Raw genomic sequence first — 25,003 nt, 5'->3', positions numbered from 1 at the left:
ATAGAGAAAGCAAAATTGAAAGTATCTTGATGAAGAGTAAAATGATTTTAAAAGTACAGATAGATTTGTCTATTTTTGGAAGCATACTTCTATCTAAAGAAGCCCTATCAAGAATTATTTACCTGACCTATTCTCTGGCTATCCCAGATAATATGATTAAATTAAATAACCAGATCATTATGTTTTACTTTATTTGGAAGAAGAGAACTCATTATATAAGAAATAATATAAGAAATATATAAGAAATGGAGATATTGTAAAATCTCTAGAAGAACGAGGTTTAAAGAGCACTTATTTTGATCATATACATGGTACACTAAAGTTGAAGTGGTTAAAAATTCTTTATAAGCCAGCATGAAAGTTTTAGCCACAGAATTCTTCTTAGATATGATTTTGAGATATTGATAAATTATCAGTCAAGTTATCTACATGTCGGCACCAGGCCGAGGCCCCCTCCGGCCACCAGAGGGAAGCCTCGAATCAACCGCACTACTAATCAGGCTTGATGCCCAACAGCTGGGCTAGACCTTATATAAGCCCAGCGACCCAGTCACACTATGCTGGGTTTTTGCTAAAGTTCCGAGCCAATCTCCTAGCCGCTAACTTAAGGTATTGAGGTCTGTGCGTTCTTGTCTGCGAGGGTGTTCGTGTTTTTACACGTCGCCTCCTCTCTCCAGTTTCCCCTCTCGAGGCTTTCCTTAGCCATTAAAATTCCTCCTCGTTTTCTGGTTTTGTTTGCGAAGTTTTAGTTTGATTTTCCCCAGTGCATCGGGGTTTCCATTTCTTCCCGTGGCGTCCTTTGTTCTCTCCTTTTCTTGTTTTTTTTTCTTTTCTTTTTTTCCCCCCTTTTTTACCTGATCTAACTGTTCTGCAGAGGGGCCCGCCATTGTTAGAGCGTGGTTGTTCACCCAGTAGGCTGTTGGTGTCCTCACCTGGCTGACGTGGGTTCGAGCCCACCTTGCATAATCGCTCTCACAAATAACTAATATGCCGATTTGGAACAATAAATGTATTCTGATGAAGACATCTATTAAAATCACTCTTATTGTCACATCATACTTACACAGGAGTTGGGTGGGTATTTACTCCTGTAGTTGAATATCTATAACTTGAATTTAATGCTGATTTAAGTTAATGTGTATTTTGCAAAACAGGAATAGAAACATGAGCACATCAGATGTTCTCTTTTAACATGTGCAAGCTACTTTGCGAGGATTTTCACAATTGGGTATAATAATTTAATTATGCTAACCCTGTTTTATAGCAATATTAGATTTTGTTTTATAATGGAGGTTAGAAATGTGGAATTCTTATTTAATAACTTGATAATACTTGTCAAATACCTTTTACACAAATGTACATTCTTAAGACACCCCATAACTTACAGATTGTTTTTCTGAGATGTCTGTTTATTTTGATTCACTAACAATTAGTTGATCTAAGAAAGCCCAATATCTATTTGACTATCTGTCAGACTTAACATTTCATCAGACCCCAGACAGAAGAATCTTACCCATAGGTAAACAAGGATCCTTTTAAATTAGAAATTGCTCAGTGTACCCAGAACAGTACAATGACTACATCTCTCATGCCCAAACTGTCCTCCCTGGTCACTAAGGCCATATCCAGCCCCACTGACACCATTAACCCTATAAAATACATCCACTAGCAATTCCCAATCTCACATTTCTCCCATCTACTGATATTTATAGCCTGCACTCGCTCTCCAATACACTGCCCCTCTTGCACCATGCTTTCTCTTCCTGTCAGAAATAAAACTAGTAATCATTCGCATTCTCTCTGATGTGGCTTTAAACGCTTTCCATGAATCACCTGACCCAGGAATTTCTTTTCTTCATTGCCAATCACGTCCTTGAGTTTTCTTGAGCTCTTGACTAACTGCACTGCCACTTGTGGATTCCACTTTGTCCCTGCTTTTGTGACTGATGTCACTTTTATCAGTGCATCCTTAGACCTTAACAAAATCATCTCGCAACTCACCTTTTAAATTCTTCATCTTAAATTCCACACAGTAGAGTAGGTTTAATTTCAACTTTTTTGGGGGGGGACACTGCTCACACCACCCAGCCTAACACATTATATGAGTAGTGTAAGCAGGAGTTATTGGGGGAGACACATCTGTTTCCCCACCCCCCACCCCCACCCCCACCCCCCCAAAAAAACTATGCCTGTGTTCTGCACATTTAAATTCTTCAATCTCAAACTCAAAATTTTCTACCTGCTTACCAGATTCACTGCCCACACACTTTCTTAAAGAAATTCTACATTAAGTAATTGAACCTTTACTAAATGTAATAAACTCCCACCTGAACATTAGCTATGCACCTAAATCATTCAAATTAGCAGTAATCAGACCACTTATCAAAAAATCTAATCTTGACCCATGTGAGTTGTTAAACTACAGATCAATCTCAAACCTTCCCTTTATTCCCAAGATGCTAGAAAAAGCTGTATCTTAGCAGCTAAGCTCATACTTGAATCAGAACCGGATACATGAAGTCTTTCAATCAGGGTTTAGGCCTCATCATAGTACAGTGCCAGCACTAATTAAAATAGTTAATGACCTGTTGTTGGCTTTCGATCATGGTTATGTCAAATCAAATCAAATCAATATTTATATAAATAGCACTTTTTACATCAAATGTCATAAAGCAGCTTTACAAATATTCAAGTCCAAGCTGACAGGCTTGCCAAGGGCGTCTCTTTGCTTATATTTTTTGATATCAGTACTGCATTTAACACCATAGATCATACGCCAAGAGGGTGCCCAATCGTGACAAAGGTAGACTAGAAAATGTTGTTGAGATTAGGGGAATAGCCCTTTCCTGATTTAAATCTCATTTAGCTGATTGCTACCAGTTTGTTAACGTAAATGGAGACTTTTCAGCACATCATAAGGTTGGCTATGGTGTCCTACAAGGATCTGTTCTTGGGCCTCTGATTTCTCTTTATATATGCTACCTCTAGGTGACATTATATGTAAACACTGTGCTAGTTTCCACTGCTATGGTGATGATATATCTATATGTCTCAGCCAAACCAGAGGACATATATCAGCTTAGTATTATAGAAAAATGCATAAAGGACATCAGACACTAGATGTTGAGAAACTTTCTCTCACTTAATCCTGACAAAACAGAGGTGCTTCTATTAGGCACACTGACAACTAGGTCCTCGCTCTCTAATTTCTCAATGAATCTCAATGATCTCCCAATCACATCTTCTCTAACAGTCAAAGATCTTCGAGTGATTATGGATCCCAGTCTCTTGTTCGAAGCACGTGTAAATAATATTTCTACGGCCGCCTTTCTCCACTCAAGAGCATTGCACAGATTATGAATATACTGTCCTCACATGAGGCAGAAAAGTTAGTCCATGCATTTATCACTTCAATATTGGGACTACTGTAATGCCTTACTATCTGGCTGTACCACTAAGAGTCTAAACAAGCTCCAGCTAGTTCAAAATGCAGCAATTCTTAGTAGAATTCTAAAATTTGATCATATCACTCGTATCTTAGCTACTTTACATTTGCTCCCAGTAAAATGTCATATTGATTATAAAATACTTCAAATGGCCTACAAAACACTGAACAGTCCTACCCCACAGTACCTTAGAGTACTCTTAGTGGATTATGACCTGCCACATCTACATAGATCAAAAGGTGCAGGGTCCTTAAGAGTACCAAGAACAAGAAAATCTTACTGCAGGGGGCAAAGCCTTTTCCTATAAAGCTCCCACACTTTGGAACAACCGTCCTGTAAATGTTCGAGACTCTGACACAGTATCAATATTTAAAGCTAGGTTGTAAAATCTGTAAAGTCAGGCATTTTATCTACTACTTCCCATCTTGGGTAAATGTGTAGATCTGGGGGTCCATGGGCACTACAGTTATGGTAAACTGGGATGTTATGATGCTGTCATTTCACCTCTTTTTTGTCACTCAAGTTTGTTGACTGATTGCAGTGTGCTGATGTGCTGATGTTCCAGGGATCCCTGAGGCCTGTGTTTCCTTCTGGCTCTATCTTTTTAGCTGTGCTGCCACAGCTAGATCTGCCACGCTCTGTCCATCTTTGCACATTATAGTTCCCACACCTTCATATTTGGACATGCCTAATAATCTATTCTCTTTTTTTGCCAAGGTACACCTGTGCTTGATGCCCAGTTGTTACTGAGTCTCAACCTGTCTCAGCTGCCATGGCTAGCCCTACTACCCCCTGATGCCACCCTGCCACCACAACAGTGAACCTCATCAGTAGCTTAGTCTATTTTCTTGTTTATCAGAGCTTATTATTATTATTCTGTCACGGAACGTTCCCCCCCCCCCGAGTCACGTGGTGTGGCCTGCTGCATGCAGGGGGATTCACATGTGTCATTTGTAACCCCCCCCAGGGATTGCGTTCACCGGATAGGGATTAATGTTACATGTTAGTCTGTCTACATAAACCCCTGTCAGTGTATGCTCCCTGTTGGTCATGCTCCCTGTTGGTGCTATGCCTCTTTTCTGCTCTGCGAGGGTGTCTGTGTTTTTACACATCCCCTTCCTTCTCCAGTTTTCCCCTCTTGTGTCTGTCTCTCTCCCAAGGCTCCCCTTAGCCATTAAAGTTCCTCCCTGCTTTCTGGTTTTGTTTGGGAAGACACCAATCTACTTGTTACCAAGTCTGTTCCTGTGGACATGCCTCTGGACCTGCTTCTGCTGATTGTTCCCATGCCTCTAGACCTCCCATACCAGCCACTGAACACAGCAGCTACACCTCTGGACCTCCCTGCCCTGCTGGGAGGCCAGTCGACTTCCCGGGCCAGTCGACTTCCCGGATACTCATGGACAGGGTCCGAGTTTCTCAGGTTGTCCAGAGCTGAATCTCTGACAAACTGTACCTCTCCCTCAGTGGAAGCTGCTGGCAACCAAATTGAGAAATTGCTCTCAGGGGCAAAGATGTGAACATCATGTCCTGTGGAGTCTGGTCCACTTTCATCCTCAGACTCTTCACACTCTTTCTCCACATCCTCTATCAGAACTTCACTCTGATGCTGGGGGCTTTCTGTGAGAGGTGAGAAAGGTAGTGGACCTTCATCTCCTCCCTCACTGAAGCAGGTGGTCCCTCTTCAGCAGGTGTCAGCCCATATGATATGAATATATTAGTTTATCTAGAGGTACTATGACTAATATGTATTTATGAATATATGGTACAGTAAAATCTGATTATAATTACACTAGTGGTGGGCTCCTGCTCTTATATGGTAGTGGAATTGTTTTGGCATTGTGGGAAAATGTTGCTATCCATACTGCCTCTAAGCCCCATGATCGATACTAGCATTAAAATGAATGTATGAACAAGTGGTGCTATAGACTCTGCCTAAATGTGCATTGATGGCCAAGGACTACTACTCTTATGTGGTCAGGTAATTGTTTTGGCATTATGGGAAATTTCTGAGAAATGGATATCCAAATTCAGCCTATACAAAATGAGTTCATTAATTTGCAGAAAGTAGTTCAACTTTAAGATTTATGAAGAAATGGTACAGTGAAATCTGTCCAGACTTGCTCTACTGATAGCCGAGCTTTCCTACCCTCATGAGGTAGAATTTCAGAGAAATAGATATCTAAATTCAGCCTATACGAAATGAGTACGCTTAAAGGTAGTATGACATTATGGGTTTATGAAAAAATGGTACAGTGAAATCTGTTCGCATTTGCTCTCTGGATGGCCAAAGATTCCTACTCATGTAGTAGTAGAATTGTCTAGGCATTATGGGAAATTTGAGAATTTGATAACATTAGGAGTTTAATGTAGACTTATGAAAAAATAGTGCAGTGAAATCTATCCAAACTTACTCTGCTAATAGCCAGGGGATACTACTCTTGGGTGGTAGTATAACTGTTCTGGCATTATGGAAAGATTTAGAAAAATATGTAACCATACTTTCTCTGAACTAACTGGACTTTTAAACATTACAAATGCATGACTTCAATATAGATTTATTAAAAACTGGTGCAGGAGTCTTTTCAAACTTGATCTGGTGATAGCCAAGGGCCACTACTCTTGGCAGTGGAATTTTTCAGCCCTGGAGTTCCCTCTGCCCTGCACATTTGCAACATTTAACATATAACAAAAAATACTTGAAACTTTTATAAAATAGCTTGACCTTGATTGGGATGATACTGCATTCCTTTTTTTCTTGTGTATGTTAGTGTTAACTCAGTGGTTAATGTACTTGACTTGTAATCAGAAGGTTGTGGCTTCCAGCCCCACCACTGCCAAGTTGCCACTGTTGTTGAAGTGGTAATTGTTGAAGTGGTACTTGGTCATAATTGTAAATCGCTTTGGATTAGTGTCATCAAAATGTATATGGAATCTACATATCTGTGGCTTGTTTAGTGTTTTTACTGTGATTGGTTTTTGTTGTTTTGTTTTTTTGTGATACTGCACTTTCTCCTAGGGGACAATCAAAGCTTTCAAAAGGTAAAAAGACTAAAGATGTAGTGTCTTTTTCACGTGATATATTCTGATAGTTGATTTAAACTTTTTGCAAAATAAATAGTACTAGATTAAGTGTTGTCTCATCTCCATTATTTGCATGCATGAAAAATCACCAGAATGCAGGACATCAAGTCTGAAATCCAAATTTGTCCGTAGGTGATCTGTCCCTGGCTACTAAAAATGCTGTGTTTCCTTTCTGATGACTCCAGTCCTGATGTGATTGGTTCTTAGATACAACTGCTGTCTCGTTACTGGCTCCTCCCTACCAATCAAGATGACCTATATATGGACAAAATTGGAAGCCTGGAGTGGGCTTCTTATGTTTAAGTGTTAGTGCTACTCTGCTTTGTACTCGTACGACATGTTACCCTGTATCCCCCCGTTAGCTTAGTAGGTTGTGTTTTTTGTGCGTGTGTGTGATCCCTGTTCATAGCCTGATAGTTTGTTAACTTTGTGTTGTGTCCTCCCAGTTTCCCTGTTTCCCAGCTTGCGCTGTGTGTGTGTGTGTGTGTGTGTGTGTGTGAGCCCTATGTGAAAACCTGTAAATAGTAGTGGTTGTAGGGAGGGGTGCCTTTTTGTTTGGGATTGGGGTTTGTGTGTTTTTATGATTTGAGTTGGAGTAGGATCTTTTTGTTTGAAAGTAGACAGGTCTGGGATTTGATGTAGTATGGATTTTGTTTGTTTTGGCATTGTATATTCTTCTGAAAGTCCAAACTTTTTTTTTTTTTTTTGCCATATACCTTTTTGCTTTGGGTTATTTTATTCCATACTCCACCTGGCTGTTATTCAAATTAATTGGTGTTGATATTATGGCCTTGCTGCCTAGACTGGTGTCATAACACCAGCTGGAATCTCATGCCACCCGAAGTAAAACTTTATAAAACTGCCCCTGATTACAATATTTCCTTCTTGTTCTTTTAATTTCACTCTTGACTCACTTTATTCTGATTCTATAGAGGTTGCTGTGGATCGTCCTAAATGAAGCTGCTCATGGGGATGACTCTACTCAGTGCTTTCTGCCCACACTATGCATACAAAGCAACAGACCCTGGTGGGTATTAGATGCGCTGGCCTAGATACTTGTTGATTTGTTGTGCAATTGTTTTTAAGTAGGGTATTAACCTATGTTGACATGTTGGGTCATTGTATTGTAATCACTGCAAATCAAATAAACATTATCAGTAAGTAAATGTGGCTGTATTTTTCGGTGTTGTCTAAAAGGTTATCAACCTATATTTTAGTGAATTTGACAATTCTCATTCAGTACAATGTGTAGAATCATGCTGCACTCAAAAACTAATTCTGTTAAGATCCCTGTCCTAAAAGTATAAAATGTTATGTGTTATGGAGTTGGCATTTTTTTCCATCTTGGCGAAACCTCAAACCTCAACCATTTCACTGTGAGTTATACTGTGTATGACTATGTATGTGACAAATTAAACCAAACTTGAAACTTGAAACTTGAAAATGCTTCATAGATACCCACTTATGGGCAAAGAAACCATTTTAGAAAAGAAACACAGGCATATAAGTCAAACCTTTTCATCTTTCTGAGTTTCTGGCAAACATAACATGGGAATATCTGGCCATCTTGGGTCAGTACATGGCAATACAGTATGGTAAGGTTATTTAGGCATATTGAGCCATGAGAAGGAGAAAATGTGTCGTGGTTGTCCTTCATCTGAGCTCTGAGTGGTAGCTCCTGCATCAGGGCTGGAGGCTGCCTGAAAGAGTGAGTGAAAACAACTACATATTGTTACAGGCTTCTTGCTCTCTACTTTATTGCATCAGTTGAAAATTGTATGGGTATGTTCTTAATGCAATATTCTTATCACATTTACCTTTTTAAAACAAACAGAAAAATGATAAGGAGTGCTTGGATAAGAAGAAATAAGAGTATGAGTTTCATAGTGGTTTTATTGTGTTGAAGTCAATTTTTTTTCCATTTTGTTTTCTCATATATACTGTATTCAGTGTCATTCCATTGTGTGGCAGAAGACTCAAAGTCTGGTAAAATTGCACCATAAATTGTGAAGTAATTCGACAATGAAATGTATTACCAGTTACTAAATACATTTTAAATGTTTAACAGAATTAAAAATAACCCTTCCAATTATGTGTATCGAGTGAGTAGTGTGTGTGATGTGGTGTATGCAGTGTTCAGTGTATTTTCTAGTGCACAGTGTTTAGTGGTACATGAAATGTTAAGTGATGTATGAAGTATGTAGAGTGTGTGTGTGTGAGAGAGACAGTGTATGCGATGTGTAATGTATTCACTGATGTGTTGCGTATAGTGAAATTATGATTTGTTTACCTCTGTGCCAGTAATGACTTGGGGGCTATGGGCTGGGCTTGGAAGGAGCGCAGCCACGGGCTTATTTTGGGGCATACTGGTGTTTGTTGTTTGGTCAGCACTGAGAATAGCTGTGGTAGAAGGTGAGCCATGTGCTGGATTGGTGATTTGTGCTTGAGCAGAGCTGGGACCTGGAGCTGGCAGAGATGCACTAGCTAAGGCTCGTGGGGAATCTGCAGGGAGGGTAGGGTTAAGGGTGGGATTTACTACTCCAGATGCCTGACTCTGGGAATTTACAAGTGCAACAACCTTTTCATTGTCATTATCATTATCACCATCATCATCATCATCTTCATCTTCATCAGCTTCCTCATCTGTAAAAGACACACAAGGAGTAAATTTTATACACAATATAATGCCTGAACAAACACAAACATTTACATGCACAGAAAAACACAAGCATTAAGTGCTCAGGAAAAAAAAAAAAAATCCTATCAATAGGGTTGTCATGGAGTGGGTGTCATTGCAAAGAGGGAAGAACCCCTTTTCCCTAACTGGGCAAAAAAAAAAAAGTGTGTGTGTGTGTGTGTGTATGTATATATATATATATATATATATATATATATATATATATATATATATATATATGCTTTTTTTAATGTTTAAGATAAAAATGCTTTTTTGACCTCTAATATCGCCAGTCTTCGGCCCATGCCCTCTTTTTTACACTGGTATCCCTAACAAACCATGCACTACTTTATTGTGTCCAAAACTCATGTTAGAATTCTCTCACATTCTAAGAAATCTGCCTATATCCCCTCAATTCTGTTTCTATTTCACTGGCTTCATGTCTCACTAAACATTCAGTTTTTAAACTGCTGCTCACATAAATCTTTTTACAGTCTTGCACCACAGTATCTAGCTGAACTAATACAGCCCTAATGCCCTGCCCACACATTGAGGACCTCTGATGCCTTGTTCCCAAATTTAGATTCACCACTGCAGGGGTAAGGTCTTTAGTGTCATGGCCTCTGGAACACACTACCGCAATCATAAGACAGCATTGTTCTGCAATCTCATTTGAAGTTCATTTTAAAACATATCTCTTAATGCATTTTCTTTTCTCCTTCTATGCCTAATTTCTATTTGGGGGAGACCCTCTTGTAATTGATATATTTTGATGCTTTTCCATAATTCTTTGACAGCAACACTGAGTTCGAGAAAGGTGCAATATAAAACAATTCATTATTATTATTATTAATAATAATAATAATAATAATAATAATATTATTATTATTATTATTATTATTATTATTTACCAGCATCTAACACTCATCCATACTGACATGGTGACATCTTATAATGTAACTAGGAAAATACAGTTTGGTTTGTTTGCAGACCTTAAGCTATTTTATAAGCTATACCAAACTTCAACAGGCTAAGAAGCTTAAAAATACTGATGTTTACCTGTTTTCCAAGTGCATCTGGATTTTTGGGGTCTTTTGAACATCATACACCCTCTCCCAGGCATTCCAGCTGGGTGTAATTAGTTCCCATCTGTGCACCCACAGATCACTTCTTTTGTTCCACAGCCATCTAGAGGCCTTTTCGGCTGTCTGTGTGCTGGCCCTGATGGCCTTCCTCTTGTGTGTGCCTGTGTTTCCCAAGAGACTGTAGGTCTTACTCAGAGAGTGAGTTGCAAATCCTCTGCAGCCCACCTCTATGGATGCACACTGCATTCTCCATCCCTTTCTTGTCCACCAAGTCTGTGTACTTGGCATGTTTCATGTGATGTTTTTGATGTTTCCAACACAATGTTTAGTCTCAGGGTGGTCTCTGTAATGCTCTCTGAAAATCGGAGTTGATTCCCCAGATCGACCCACACCTGCCAGTCATGTGCTGTTTTAAAAGCTCTACTGCTCCCTTTGAGCAGGGCCAGGGTTTCTCCCTAGCTCTGCCAAATACCTCTGCCAACCTTGATGGTCACGATTTGCTTGGTTCGGTCTTTGGCACCTCTGATGGTGTCAGCAATAGTCACCAGTGATAGCAACCTTCACCTAGTGCCTTAAGGCAGCAATGCTCTAGTGCTTTTCTGAGGTACAAGGGACATGCCAGTATCTCAACCTCCTCTCAGCCAAAGAGGTTAGATGGACTTGGAAATGACATCATAGACACAATGTATTAGGAACTTTATGCAGAAGGGCTCAGGCTGATCAACTCAGACCAAAAAATACTGATTCAACACCTGTTCCCATCTTGTCCATGCTCCCTACTACTTCATACTTTCCATGTGCAGGACAAGTAAGCTTCTCCACCCTAGCTCTCACCTCATGGACCAAGTAGCACCTGTCCTTGCCCTCAGCTTGGTCATAATATGCTGATGGAAGCTGCCGGGCCCTGCTCTTCCAGCTACCACTGACCCCACCAGAGCTGTGCTGCAGGCATGATTCTGCCCATCCACTGCACCCTGTGCCTTTCATTTTCTTCCCATTTTTACCTTAGTGCTGGCCCAGGAGACCTTTGGTTTGCATGACTCCCTATATGATAACACCCCTCTTGCATTGGTGACTATGAACTCCTCACTTAGGTTGCTCATGTGGAGTCTCAGCTTGAGGTTCTTCCCTTACAAAGAGATGCTGCTCAGGCTGCATAACAAACCAAGCCACCTGTGCAGGTGTTGACTAAACATTCTCTCGAAGCCCTTCACCACTGAGAATTCACAGATTATCAGTGACAACAAAATACTGACAAGAACACCGTGCTGGTACATCCAGGCCTTGAATTTTCCTGGTGTCAACTAACATCAACTATGCCTCCAACACTTGGTTTGAGGCAGTCATAAGAGTGCTATCAAACATCTTTCCAAGGCCTATGTCCAGCTTCTCTTTGACTGATGGTATCTTAGTACCTCCCTGATGGTAATGGTAGAAGTGAGTCACTTTCCCTGTCTTCTGTTTCAAGGACCTGGACTAACTTGGCTGGAAGCCCATCCATGCCCATATGATGAGCTTCTCTAAGCCCTGGAGAATCCACTTGCATCCTGGCACTGAGGTTGTTGTCACTGTTATATCATTCATAAAGGCTCTGATGAAGGGTTGTCAGACATCAAACTTTGTCCGAGAGTGCTGTCACTACCAGCTTGTGTGGTATGGACCCATATGCACTGGTGAGTTCCAGCCACAGCACTGTCACATCATCTCTTCATTCTCATACCTCTCTGATAAGCTGTATTACAACTCATGTATGTTCAATGCATCCTGGGACATTGGGGATCCCACACTTCTGAACAAATGTGTTAATGTATCCATTCTTCAGAAAGTACTCAGTTAGGTGTTGGGCTGTGACGCTGAAAAACATTTTCCTTCCTTAGGACTCAACACACCTTCTGCACTCTCCACTGTTGGGCTACCATCACTGTTCTCAAGATAACCCATAGGATCTGAGCAGTCTGGTGCCTGCGATACCTCTTGTACATTTTGTAAAGCACTCCACTGGGTCCTGGGGCTGAACTGCCTTGACATCCACCTGTACTTCCCCCTACCTGTGCTCTTTATTGTTAAAATCAAAGCTGGACTGAGGCAGATTAATCAAGGCACTGCACTCCCCTAGAATATCCTCCCTTGTTGCATCACTATACACATTATAGAGATGATGGTCTATCTCCTCTTTGGAGCTGATTAGGTTGGTGCTTAAACAGCCTGTCCTAGTAGCTGGCTTGTAAACCCAAATTAAAGACTGCATGTTTTCTGACCCACTCTCCTGCCAATCTCCTGTGTCCTGGATAAATCTAAATGCTTCTTTTAAACTTACATTCATTAGCAGCTCTCTCTCTCTTTCTCACACACACACACACACACACACACACACACCTCTAATAAAGTCAATGTTGAGGATGGCTCTCCTCTCGCACTTAAAGTTTGCAGTGAAATGATCCATATTCTCATAGCCACGTTCCAACTTCTCCAGATGTGATGTGCTCTTGCCCTCTGCGACCCTAAAGGAGACAAAGAGATAGAAATATACAGAGAGAAATACATCCTATAGAATCCAACTTATACTGTAAAAATACATATACATTTTCTTTGATTACTCACTTTTGTAGAAGAGGCTTTGCATTCTATTAAAGAAGGGAGAGGGAGAGAGAAAGAACTGGTCAGCTCAATTTAACAGTACTATTGCTCCCTTATTTTGATGTTAAGAAATGTGTATGCACTAACTTAATATAAATAAATTAGAATCCTTAATTTAGGAATGCTGATTTGTTTACATAATAGCCTACTTTTGTAACATACATGTTAACCGTCAACACAGTGTTTAGTTATGTCACTAAAAAGCCAGTTAATGATCAAAAAGTACCTTGTTTCAGGTAAAGAAAAAAAAACAAAAAAGCAGGTAAAGAAAAGTGTAAAATACTTTGGTATCTAATTTTGTGGCTAGGCCGGGGTGTTAAAGCTGCCTGAGGGGGCATTCACACAATACCTTTTCAACCTCTCTGAAGCAAATTTCTTTACATACACTAGTATGGGACAATGTGCACTACAACTGATGCATCAAGCCTGTGCAACACACTTCATGCTTTTAAACCAGTTATGTTGAAAACCCATAATATTTTCCATACGTCATACATCAATGACCAATCAAGATTGCGTCTCACACAGCACAGATTAAAAAAATATGTCATTGGTCAGTGTAAACAAAGTTGGGAAACACACATCTTTCCCCATCACCTGAAAAGGTACCATTCCAGCAACCACACCGAAAGTATGAAAGTGTGGCCCATGATAGACCATACACAAGTTTTAGCAGTGCTAGTGGGGTTGTATCAAAACAACAGTCATGTCATCTTTTGTGGCCATTATGCCATATTAAAAGCAATCAAGGAGCAAAGATAACAAGCACAGATGTAGCATAATGACTGGCTTATAGTGTTTACATTTTGCACTTTTGACACAGATTTATACCTTTAAAACATTTGAGAGATATAAGACCAGTACATAATTTACATTATAGTTGTACATATGTGTGCCAGGGTGTTTGTATCCATTTGTTTACTTTTTTGTCTTGGTTGTACCTCTATAATCATGATTGCTACCATGAGATATTTGCTGCCACACCAAAGGAATATTTACTTTTAGTTTTATTTACATTATTTTAATAATTTACAAAGCAAGTTAACATTTGTTGTTTTTAAGGTAGATAAACCATTTTTGCACAGTTAAATGTTTACATTATTATTATTTTTTACAGTTTAACTAATGAACCGTACTCATGCTTTTGTCGTTATCAAATTATATATCTTGATAAATATCGTGATCATATTTTTGCCATATTGGCCAGCCCTAGACTGCAATTATAGAGCATATGCACTGATATCACTTTTCTGTCAGAATACGCCCCCTCAGTCGGACTATGTGTGTTTATTAGAGGAAATGGAGAAACAAAGAATGAAACAAATTATTTGCCTAAATGACTAAACTTCTCATATTGGAGGTCTAATTCCTCCGAACCAATCCATCTGACTTATGATGTGACTTTTTAAAAAAAGATTAGTTATCTACATTCCCTGTACTTGTTGGGTGTGTTAGATATATTAACTTACCAACATGGCAATGGCTATGTTGATGATGCATTTCATTATGCCCTAATTTTAGTTAGCTAACCATAGCAAAGAACTTCTAAAATCTGAGTAAAACATTTCATGTGTTTCTAGCTTCAGTTCAAATATTTAATAGAGGATATGCATGTGACAGTTGATGACAGTCAACTTGGTTACACCCACTGTCAGTAAGACCAAGTGGCAGTGTTGGTGTTTAGTGTGAATGCTGTGGGAAACAAAAGTAAAGATGAAAGAGCTGTTGTGCAACTGACTGTGAAAACAGAGATGAGTGTGTTCACTAGCAAAACGAACCAAGTTGACAGCTAGCCACATAATTGTGTAGATTTGGAAGTTATACTTGGAATGTAGACACATTAAAGATCATGACGACTACAACAAAATATTGTTTTACCTGCACAATTATTCAGTTAAATCAATACTAATGCCCATCAAACTTGAATCAAAAATCACCCCTAGATACTTAGCAAATTATCTATTGTAGTGCGCTAATGGACCAAGAGAGGTAATATGCTTGTCCAAAAGATCAGGTCGTTCAAACATAAGTATCTCGGTTTCCATTGAAACTCAGAAAGTTTAAACTCATCAAAAAAATGTTATATCATGGAAGCAATTAAGCAAGCTCTGTAATGAAAGGCAGATTAAGATTGTAAAGAGATATATTTGTGTGTTGTTGGCATAAGAATGAAATCTTATATTTATTAAAAGTAGACCCTATCGGAAGCATATACAATGAGAAAATCATTGGACCCAAGATTAATCTTTTTAGAATCCCACAAGTGAGTGGAGCAGTGGACTTTATTAAGAGGCGTCACTGAGATGTATAGTAAAACATCTATCTGCTCGGTAGGATGTATAGTGGAGGACCTAACTGTATCAACAACTGTATCATCCTGAGTTTGCTGGTAATCTGAGAGGTTATTATTCTTGACACGGCTATATGCTTATCGCTGGCACATCTACTATATACAGACTGTTCATGTAATGTACCTCTTTACTAACCTAACCTGCATCTTTCTGTTTAATTTGCATGCTAATGCACATATAATGCCAGCTTTGGATGAGTCTTGCTCTTTAGCAATGAAGCATCTATAGAAAATGTCTCTATTTCATCTGTGAACAGGCTGATACTGCCAGTAGATGATCTTTGCTGCCATCTCAGAAACAGCCTGCTCACTCTAGACTCACTGGAGTAACTCATTTGCATATTCTTCTAAGAGCATGGGTAATATGGCTTAACAAATGCTTTACTGACCTGATGCAATTTTTGCATTAATGGAGCAACACTTTCTAAAACATTAATACAGACTGAGTCAAACTTGGTAAAACACTCCAACACTCAAAAACAAAAATGTGGCCCTTCCAAACTGTTCTGTCACTTCTTCAAAGGCAATAGAAAATTGTGCCAGTGTTAATGTAGTAATCAAATGCACACTGTGTGCTGTAATATTAAATGTATACCTAAGACAAGGGCCAAACACTGTATTATTATAAATAATACAAATTTCACTAATACTAACAGTAAACTAAGATCAGCCCAAGGTCCAGTGTTTGTCCTTTTTCATGTGTGGGACCAGCCACTGACTAAGTTTAAAAGAAACAATAAGATCCAGAAAGTCTTTAACCAGGGGTTTAGATTTACAGCATACATGTATATTAAAACAACAATTAAATCAAACAGTTATAATTTGGAATAATTCCTGCCAAGAAATCTGCAAAATCTTGAATAACATCCTAATTAAACTTTGGAGGACAATACACTATTACACAATATAAGAAGGGAGAAATTGTTCTAAAAAAAAGAAAAAACCTAGAATAGAATAAGTTATTATGAAAGAATAAGTTATTATTATCTTATTATGAAAGAATAAGAATAAGTTATTATGAAATATACCAAAATATGGACAGTAAGTGTGTGTGTGTGTGTGTGTGTGTGTGTGTGTGTGTGTGTGTGTGTGTGTGTGTGTGTGTGCGTGCACACGTGTATAATATGTGATAATATGTGTATAATATGTGCAGGTCTGAGTTAGGTTTCAATATATGTAGCACTTAACAACTACAGCAGTAATACTTAAATCTAAAACCCCATTACACATACTATTACAAAGGCGAGTATGTATGACCTGCAAGAAGATGGCCATCTCTGGTTCCTCCATGGTCTGGATTCCAGTCTCCACCAGTTTGGCACTTGTGTCCAGGTGCTCTGTGTACCTGTGCACGTAAGCATGTTAATCTTGACTCAGTCTCTATATGTAATATTTTATTGTGTGTACATGTTTTATTTGTGCATGTAGGTGTGTGACAGACTGGGAGGTGAGTGGTAAGATAAACAGATAAATTCAGACAGACTTGGAGGTGGAGGTGTTGAGTGTACCTGTGCTGTGGGAGGGAGGAATTGAGTGTACCTGTACTGTGGGAGATGGTTGAGTGTACCTCTGCTGTGGGAGGTGGGTTGAGTGTACCTGTGATGTGGGAGGTGGGTTGAGTGTACCTGCGCTGTAGGCCCTTGATATAGTCAAGTTTCTCCTGCTGTTCAGAGTTGATTTTCAGTGTCAACTCTGCTTTCCTTTCCTCCAGCAAAGCATACAGATGATCAAATGACTCACACACATGAGACTTCTGCCTACGCCCATTTTCCTGCACACAGAAAAACAAAAAAACACACAAATACACACAGTATATTTTTTGGGAGGTGGGATTATGTCAGGCTAATGTTCCAAGATTTAGAGTAATTGAAACACAACAGAATAAGATGCATTGCTGGGGGCTAATGGATATTTATCTTTCAGTACAAACATTTCTTTGGACAAGGAGATATTCTTTAATGCAATCTAAACTGGTAATAACAGAATTCATAGAGGGAAAAAATTTGAACAGAGAACTCTTTGGGGAGAATACTCATTGCACAAGCAGCAAATGTTTGTGGAAATGGCTTTGTTTTTACAGTTTTGGGAAATGTAGTTTAAACCTGCTAGTAAAAACAGACTCACATGCATATACACACACCTCTACTGTTTTGCAGCTCTCTTCCAGCAGGCTTATGATGGCCTGAATTCTGTCATTGTTTCCCACCAGCATAGCAACACCCTCTGACAACTCCATCTTCTCTCACACACACACAAACACATTATTCACAGAGGAAAAAAGGGAAAAAGAGTAGACTAACATCCTTTAAGTTTTACAGTGTTTGAGGTGAAGTGAAGCAGGCAATGCCTACAGAGAAATATACTAAAAATACAAAAAAAGAAAGCAGATATGCAGACAGACGAAAGAGCAAGAGATAAAAGTGAAAAGAGGAAGAAAAAGATTAAACAGGGCGAGAGTAGGGGGAAGAGATGTGTTACCTTCTGGATCTCATAGACAGTATTGAGCGGTGCAACTTCACAGCTCTGATGAGCACCAAACACTTTGCACAGGGAGCAGGTGGGAACTGAACAGGTTACACAGTAGATATTAATCTTCTCATCCTCATGTACCTCACACATCAACACACCTGGCTTCTGCTCGGGCTCTGCTTTACTGCTGGTACTGATACAGAACGAGAGAAAGATGTATATAGAGGTTCATTATGTTTTAAAACTCAAAGCATGAATTTTCTAACTTCTAACCTTGCAAGAAGTTGCAAGATTCTCATGTATAATCTGATTTAATGAGGGGCTGACTGTGTTATTTTGTGGGTGCTTACTTTAAGAAGATGTGATTGAGCAGATTGAGAAACACTGATTGAATTCTCTTTGACCCTAATATAACTGAAGGAAACTGTAGTATAATCAGAGAGGTACTCTCTGGCTGGATAGACTTGACAGAAAATGTGCCATGCCTAGCAGAGGTACCTGTTGCTCTCCTGTTTATACATGTCAATGATGTTCTCCACCAGTAGATTCCGCTGCAGTCCATACACACCATGTCGATCTAGAACCACCTCGTGTCTACAGGATGGACAACGAAAACGACCACCAGAACCTACTGTAGAACCCCCACGTGTTGGCAGGTAGGGATTAGATGCCTGAGAAAAAACATACAAATATGCACACACATACACAGTGAGTTTACATGGAATAGTTTGGGTTAAGAGTCTTTCCGTTAAATCTGGATTAATAAATGCTGTTTTTGTACTGAAATGGTGAAAATCTTTTGCTAATCTAAATTTTTACAAATGTTTCTAATTAAGATACTTTGGAGGTCATTGCCACAACCTACAGAGCATCATTTATGCATTCAGAAGGCCACCAGTATTAATTTTTATGATATAATAATCCTATTTCATTCAGAGTTAAAAACTAAATGTTAAAATCCTGTAATGTATGGAATAAAAAAGTTCTTGAACATCAATATTGTGATTTGCCACATACCAGGAATGCTCTACCTTTTAAACATAGGTCATTCAATTAAAATATTACTTTGAATATGTTATAATTCAATTCATTACACAAGTTAAAGATTGGTGACATAGAGCCTTTGACATCCCTCTGATGTTTGGACATAGTCATTAACAGCACCTGAAAAAGCCAAATTAATCACATGATTCAAGGGTTGGTTCTAAAATGGTAGCTAGGATTCATGATAGCAAATACTTTAACATCTAAGCTCTTTCCATTGAATAAAGTCTATTTTTTGCTACTGAATATGGAGGCATCTAGCCTAACACTTTCACCCTGAAGTAGGCTTCGAGAAAGCACCTGGCAATCAAATCATAGAACTTAGATCACCTAAGTGACTACAAAAAGTAAATGTCCAAGTTTTAAAACTTCAAAAGGATGTGTTTTAACATATTTTTAGGATTTGCAAGATTTTTCTAAATCAATTTATATTTAAGGGAACCCAGAGAGGAGTTTATTTAACAAGATTTGTATAGATTGCTGTAATGATTTCTCTGTACCACATGGAGCAAAGGGTTTGTGTAATGCTTTTATGCTGTCTCGGGGGGTGCATCTTTAGTGCTTTTGGTGGTGTTGTACACAGAGAGACTAAGACACTGATCCTGTTTGAAGCCTGAATTAATACTGTAAATATCCAGCTAACCTGTGCTCTATTACCTCAATCTATAAACCCGAGAACTACTATAAGTCACTCTTTTAAATAAGGCTATGATGATCTTAACCAGAGGAACACCAGAGATGTGGATGGCCTATCCAACCTTTATTTTTGGCACATCTAGTTCACACTCACAACCTGGATATTATTTTTATTTTCAGTTATTTTAGGCATTGCTCTTCAGATGATGGTGACTAGTTTCCTAATTTAAGACTAATTTAAAGAATATTGCTGAAATACAGGATCAATGCTGATGCCTAGAAATGCAAAATACATAAGCTCTATCGCAGACAACAGCATGTGTTCCAGAGGACAACCGTTCGTCGGAATGACGTCATAACTGCCTGGCATAGTATATATTTACTGACGTATAATTAGCTCATCAATGACAACTAAACTACGCTACACACACACACACACACACACACACACACACACACACACAAAAAAAAAAAGAATTTGACAGGCTACCTGAAATATGTCGTTGGCACATTTCCGACATAGGTTGTGTTGGCACGGTAAAATCACAACCGGCTTGGTGAACATCTCGAGGCAGATGGGGCAGATTAGCTGCTTCTCCAGACTGTCCATGGTGTCGCGCTTTTTAGAATGCAAGTGTTCTAAAGGAACATTCATTGCACGATGAGAAGTAGACGCAGTCGATTTTTTGCTTTCACGTTTCTCTGTCAGCTCAAAAACAGACAAGTTTCTGACAAAAATAAATGTTTAAAAAGGTGTCAAATGTGCCGAGTCACTGCGAGAGGCCTGTAGAGAGGGAGCGCTGTAGAACTTTTATTGCCACTAGGGCTGCCTGTTGTGGGGTGTATTTTTAGCATCGGGACGTCAAGGCCGTCATCATTATGTGACCATATATGAAAATGTCAGTGAACAAGACTGCTGTAACCCCAGCGTGACCTACACCCCTTCCATTATCGAACCTATGCAGCTAGATCCTGGAATGGGACAGAGCAAATACACAGAAAATTACCTACTGAGCAAATAGGAGGATTATCTGCAAATTAGCCTGAGGAAATTAGGTCAAATTTGATGTTCTGCAGTATAATTCTGTCATGACAGCAAAGGAGAGCACTAGTCTTAGTCTATTGTTATGACCACCTCGAGACAAATTAAAATCATTTTAAAGGTTTTATTGAGCTTTATAGAGTTGCAAATACTCTAACAATAAATTATATGAGAACTCCGTAGTCTACTACCAAAACAAATGTATGGTAAATAACCCCTATTTTGTATTTTCAAAATGCATTTGTTGTCTGGTATCCATGCACAGCTGATAGAGATGTACAATATCGATGTGTGTAACCTCTAGAAGAACTCACTCTTTCGTCTCTTGTTGCCAAATGGTCAATAGTACACTATCGCTAAATTTGGACTCCAGCAACACAAACCTGGCGTTATTTTGTTTTTGCAGTAGACTATTTTTTAATGCCACTGTCATAGATTTATTTTTGACCTGCATGCTTTTTTCCACAAAACTAATCATTATATCATGCCTGATCCAGCTAATAAAGAAAGAAAGTATTTTAATATTCGTATCGTGTGTCGGTTTAAGGACTAAATTGTACAAGATCTTCGGGCTTAGTACTCTTTTATTTATGGAGTGTGCCCCGGCGCCCCCTGCTGCCTCACTTAAACAGATCTCGTTCTGTCAAGGACACAATACCAGCGTTAATTCAAAGATTCAAAATGCCTGCTTCTGATAAAGATGCTGGCCCAGAAATAGTTGACTGTGCTCTTGGATTTGCTTGTGGGTTTGATCCCAGTGATAATTACTTAACACAGCTGCTGCAAGGTGACAATCTCAGGCAGAATATGGTCCCATAGTATTGCTATTCTATCAACTAGAGGTTACTATTGTAGAGGTCTAGGTCCAGCCACCTCTCTGATAACCATATGCTTTATAATAGGACTGATGAATGCATGTTTCCCTGTTTAAAAGTTTTAAAATAGTGGAAACATACAATGAATCTATAAGGTCTCAAAATGTGTGAAAATCCACACCAAAAGTTATTCTCTACAAAATGATGCAACCAAAAGATAGCACAAATAAGTCTGAACCTTTCTCTCTCTCTCTCTCTCTCTCTCTCTCTCTCTCTCTCTCTCTCTCTCTCTCTCTCTCTCTCTCTCTCTCTCTCTCTCTCTCATCTGCCTGCGCAAGAAAATGGTATGCGGCTTTGGATGCTCTTCTTTCTGTTAACCATAACAACTTCTGCATGTTGCAATGAAAATGTTGTAGCCCAATATGCACTGGGGAGGTGGAAGGCAGTTCCAGCTAGTCAAAAGATTATGTCATCATGACATTATGACTTTGGTTTAATATGTGTTTTATGTTATAACTGAAATATAGTTGTTAAATAATTCTTGCCTCTGGCAATAACTGCAAAAGAACAGTTTTAGATTGCTGATTTTAGCAAAAAGATTGTTCTTTTACTGAGACAATTGAAATTATAAGACAGTGATGAAGATCAAATAAAGTAGTTATGTATACATTTATGGTTTCTGTAGCTAACCTGGTTGAACAAGATGCTAGCGGCATCAAGGTCATGGGTTTGATTTTGATGGAGCACACATCCTGCAATACTGATAAACATGTAAGTCACTGGAGTGTCTGCCAAATGCTGTAAATGTAAAAGTAAAGCATGTATGCTATATATGCAAAATGCTGTCAATCCCTGCCTTTCCAGGTTTTTTATGAAACATACTGAAAGGGCTGAAGGAAATTAGCATTCTCTAGAATGATATGTATCTATGAAAGCTTTGTCTCAAAAGTGTCTTTCACAAACAAGACAGACTGGTTTCTCCAATAGATGATATATTCCCAGTAGTGTACACACCAGATTCCAAAACTCTGAGACTCTTCAGTTCTCTGAATCTACTAAACTTAGATTTATTCACCTATAGTCAACTGCAAAAATAAAGGAAATACTTGAACAATGGGGCATTCATATTGCAATATAATATAGCAGGTGTTTTTAACAGCTATTGTTCACTGAATCATCCTGCATAGTATCTAAACATGTCTAAAATTGTATGTTAAATTACGATCTGATGGTGAAAGTATCAAAGATAACAGTGCCTCCCATGATCCCATTTGCTGGCCATCAAAACATTCACAAAGCATCATATGACAAAAGACATCATGGCATGGATTCTAGAAGTTGGAATAATTGATTGGATTCTTCTGCAGACATTGTCTTCAGCTAGCTCTGTGACACAACAGAATGGTGCAGAAGTCAATTACTAACCATATCTGTTTTGTAAAACCTGCTTTGTAGAAATTGCATTGGTCATTCACTTGTGTGGTAAAGTAAAACATATTCATTTTGAAATCACCTGTAGCTTACATACCGTATCTGAATATACATCCTACTCCACCCAAATAACAAACAAGCAAGCTGAAGGCAGGAAATAGAAAACTCCCTAAGATGACATGAGGATGAAACCTTTAGAGCAAACTCAAAACTCAAAAGGGTACCCACCTCCCTCTGGCCTACACCTCAGTGATGTTCTACACAGAAATTAAGATTGTATTAGCAGAATCAAGAAAATAGAAAGAATCAGAGAAACCAAGAAAATATCCATAATATAGGCACATGACTGATTAAATACATTAAATACATATCTCAGGTTGCAAGTGTTGTTTGACCTCACCCACCTCATCAATTTTTTTCAGTTCCCGAAAGTCAAAGTCAAGTTTATTTATATAGTGCATTTTACAGCAGCTGTTGTTACAAAGCAGCTTTACACATGTCCGAGTACAAGCCCCCAGTGAGCAAGCTAAGGGTGACAGTGGCAAGGAAAATTCCCTAGAGCATGAGGAAGAAACCTTGAGAGGAACCAAGGCTCAAAAGGGGCAACCTCCTATGGCCAACAACGGACAGTACAATAGCAGCAATATAAACAATAAGGGGCAGAATAAGTAGTGTGTGTGTGTGTGTGTGTGTGTGTGTGTGTGTGTGTGTGTGTGAGAGAGAGAGAGAGAAGAGAGAGAGAGAGAGAGAGAGAGAGAGAGAGAGAGAGAGAGAGAGAGAGAGAGAGAGAAATAAATAAATAAATAAATAAATAAATAAAGAAGCAATCAATGTCTAGTCTGGTTATCTAGAAGTCCTAGTCTGGTCTCAACAGTCTGCGTGTGTCCGAAACCCATCTCTCATGAGAACGTCCATCAAGATCAAGAGAGAAGTAGTTGGCTGGGGTGGAGTTGTGGTAGGCAGCAGGGCGGATCAGGGGGAGGTGCCATAACAGCTGAGACAGATTGAGGCTCAGTAAGAACATGACATCAGGGGTAGGTGTACCTCGGCAGAAGGAGAGAATAAATTACTGAGCATCATCAGCGTAGCAGTGAATACAAGCACAATGTTTACTTATAATGTCACCTAGAGGTAGCATATATAAATTTTAAAAAGCATCCTTGTGGGACAACCTTGTTATATGCTGAAAAGTATCCATTAACTGGTTGTGATTGGCTAGAAAACATTTAAACGTGGAAAGGGCTATTCCCCTAATCCTAAAAACATTTTCAAGTAAAATCTAGTAAATCTAGTTTATTTAGTAAAATGTTGTGATCTACATTGTCAAATGCTGCACTCAGATCAAGCAATATAAGCAAAGAAACATAACCCTGATCAGATGCCAACAACAGGTCAGTCACTACTTTAATTAGTGCAATCTCTGTATTATGATGAGGCCTAAAGCCGAACTGAAAGATTTCATGTATCTGGTTCTGATCCATCTTGTTGATCCAAGATGGCGCCGGTGAGGTCGGCTGTCGTCATGACTGCTCCGTCCACACCTGGCACTTTTTTCGCTCTTTTCGCTCTTCCTGCTTCCCGGATTTCTCCGCAGCCCTTCGCATTTCACTGCGAGTTATACTGTGTATGACTATGTATGTGACGAATAAACCAAACTTTAACTTGAATCAAATATCATCCTAGCGGCTGAGCTACAGCTTTTTCTAGGATCTTGGAAACAAAGGGAAGGTTTGAAATTGGACTGTACTTTGACAGCTGGCATGGGTCGAGGTTAGATTTTGTTAAAGGTGGTTTGATTACTACTAATTTGAGTGATTAGGGTACGTAGGCAATGTTCAAGGTGGAGTTTAATAAATTTAGTAAAAGTTCGTTTACTTAGAAACCGCCTCAACGTGTCCGTAAGAAAGTGTGTGGGCAGCGAATCTAGTAAGCAAGTAGAGAATTTTGAGTGCAAGATCAGAAATGTAAGTTCAGGTTCTTGAATAGGTGTAAAGGATTCTAGAGTCTTTTTTTTCTGATCTCTAAGTGGCTGCCCAATGTCATGTTAATATTCTGAATGTCCTGTCACGATTAGTCCCTCCCAGCTTCCGTGTTCCATGCTTTCCCTGTCTTGTGTATTTTAGTTCCATGCTTCCATGTTTCGTTTTCTCCACCCCTCGTTTGATTTTCCACCCTGTCTCTCGTTTCTCGCTTGTTAAGTTCATGTATTTAAACCCTGTTGTGGGATCTGTGTTTTGCTGCTCATTGTGTTTCATGCGTTTGTGTTAGATTCGCTGTGTTTGGTTTAATG

General features: G+C 39.1%; 1 protein-coding gene across 2 annotated transcripts; it reads right to left on the bottom strand.

Moving 5' to 3' along the window:
* Window positions 1–7,957: 7,957 nt before the first annotated feature.
* Window positions 7,958–20,240, bottom strand: trim55a (tripartite motif containing 55a). Of its 2 annotated transcripts, XM_027025922.2 has the most exons (11): window positions 19,916–20,240; window positions 18,244–18,416; window positions 17,755–17,938; window positions 17,417–17,512; window positions 16,902–17,047; window positions 16,534–16,621; window positions 12,891–12,913; window positions 12,666–12,790; window positions 9,132–9,170; window positions 8,818–9,029; window positions 7,958–8,227 (listed from the first exon to the last, which is right to left on the bottom strand). In XM_027025922.2, exons 1-11 carry the CDS (start codon window positions 20,078–20,080, stop codon window positions 8,129–8,131), a joined length of 1,350 nt encoding a protein of 449 aa, XP_026881723.2. In that variant the 5' UTR covers window positions 20,081–20,240; the 3' UTR covers window positions 7,958–8,128. The 2 variants fall into 2 exon arrangements, with proteins under 2 accessions (XP_026881723.2, XP_026881722.2); XM_027025921.2 differs by having other exon boundaries at window positions 8,818–9,170.
* Between the last annotated feature and the right edge of the window lie 4,763 nt (window positions 20,241–25,003).

Source organism: Electrophorus electricus, chromosome 7 (genome assembly GCF_013358815.1).
Source record: "Electrophorus electricus isolate fEleEle1 chromosome 7, fEleEle1.pri, whole genome shotgun sequence".
In the NCBI taxonomy this organism is placed as follows: domain Eukaryota; kingdom Metazoa; phylum Chordata; class Actinopteri; order Gymnotiformes; family Gymnotidae; genus Electrophorus; species Electrophorus electricus.
This window is presented reverse-complemented; position numbering and strand designations above follow the sequence as displayed.

What these genes read in the sequence shown, in the direction of transcription:
- trim55a (XM_027025921.2), bottom strand. Translation starts at nt 20,080, where the DNA reads ATGAATGTTCCTTTAGAACACTTGCATTCTAAAAAGCGCGACACCATG. An exon ending in GTGCCAACGACATATTTCAG is followed by an intron (nt 18,417 to 19,915) that starts GTAGCCTGTCAA and finishes GTTTTTTCTCAG; the next exon opens with GCATCTAATCCCTACCTGCC. An exon ending in CAACATTGACTTTATTAGAG is followed by an intron (nt 9,171 to 12,665) that starts GTGTGTGTGTGT and finishes TGTCTTTTACAG; the next exon opens with ATGAGGAAGCTGATGAAGAT.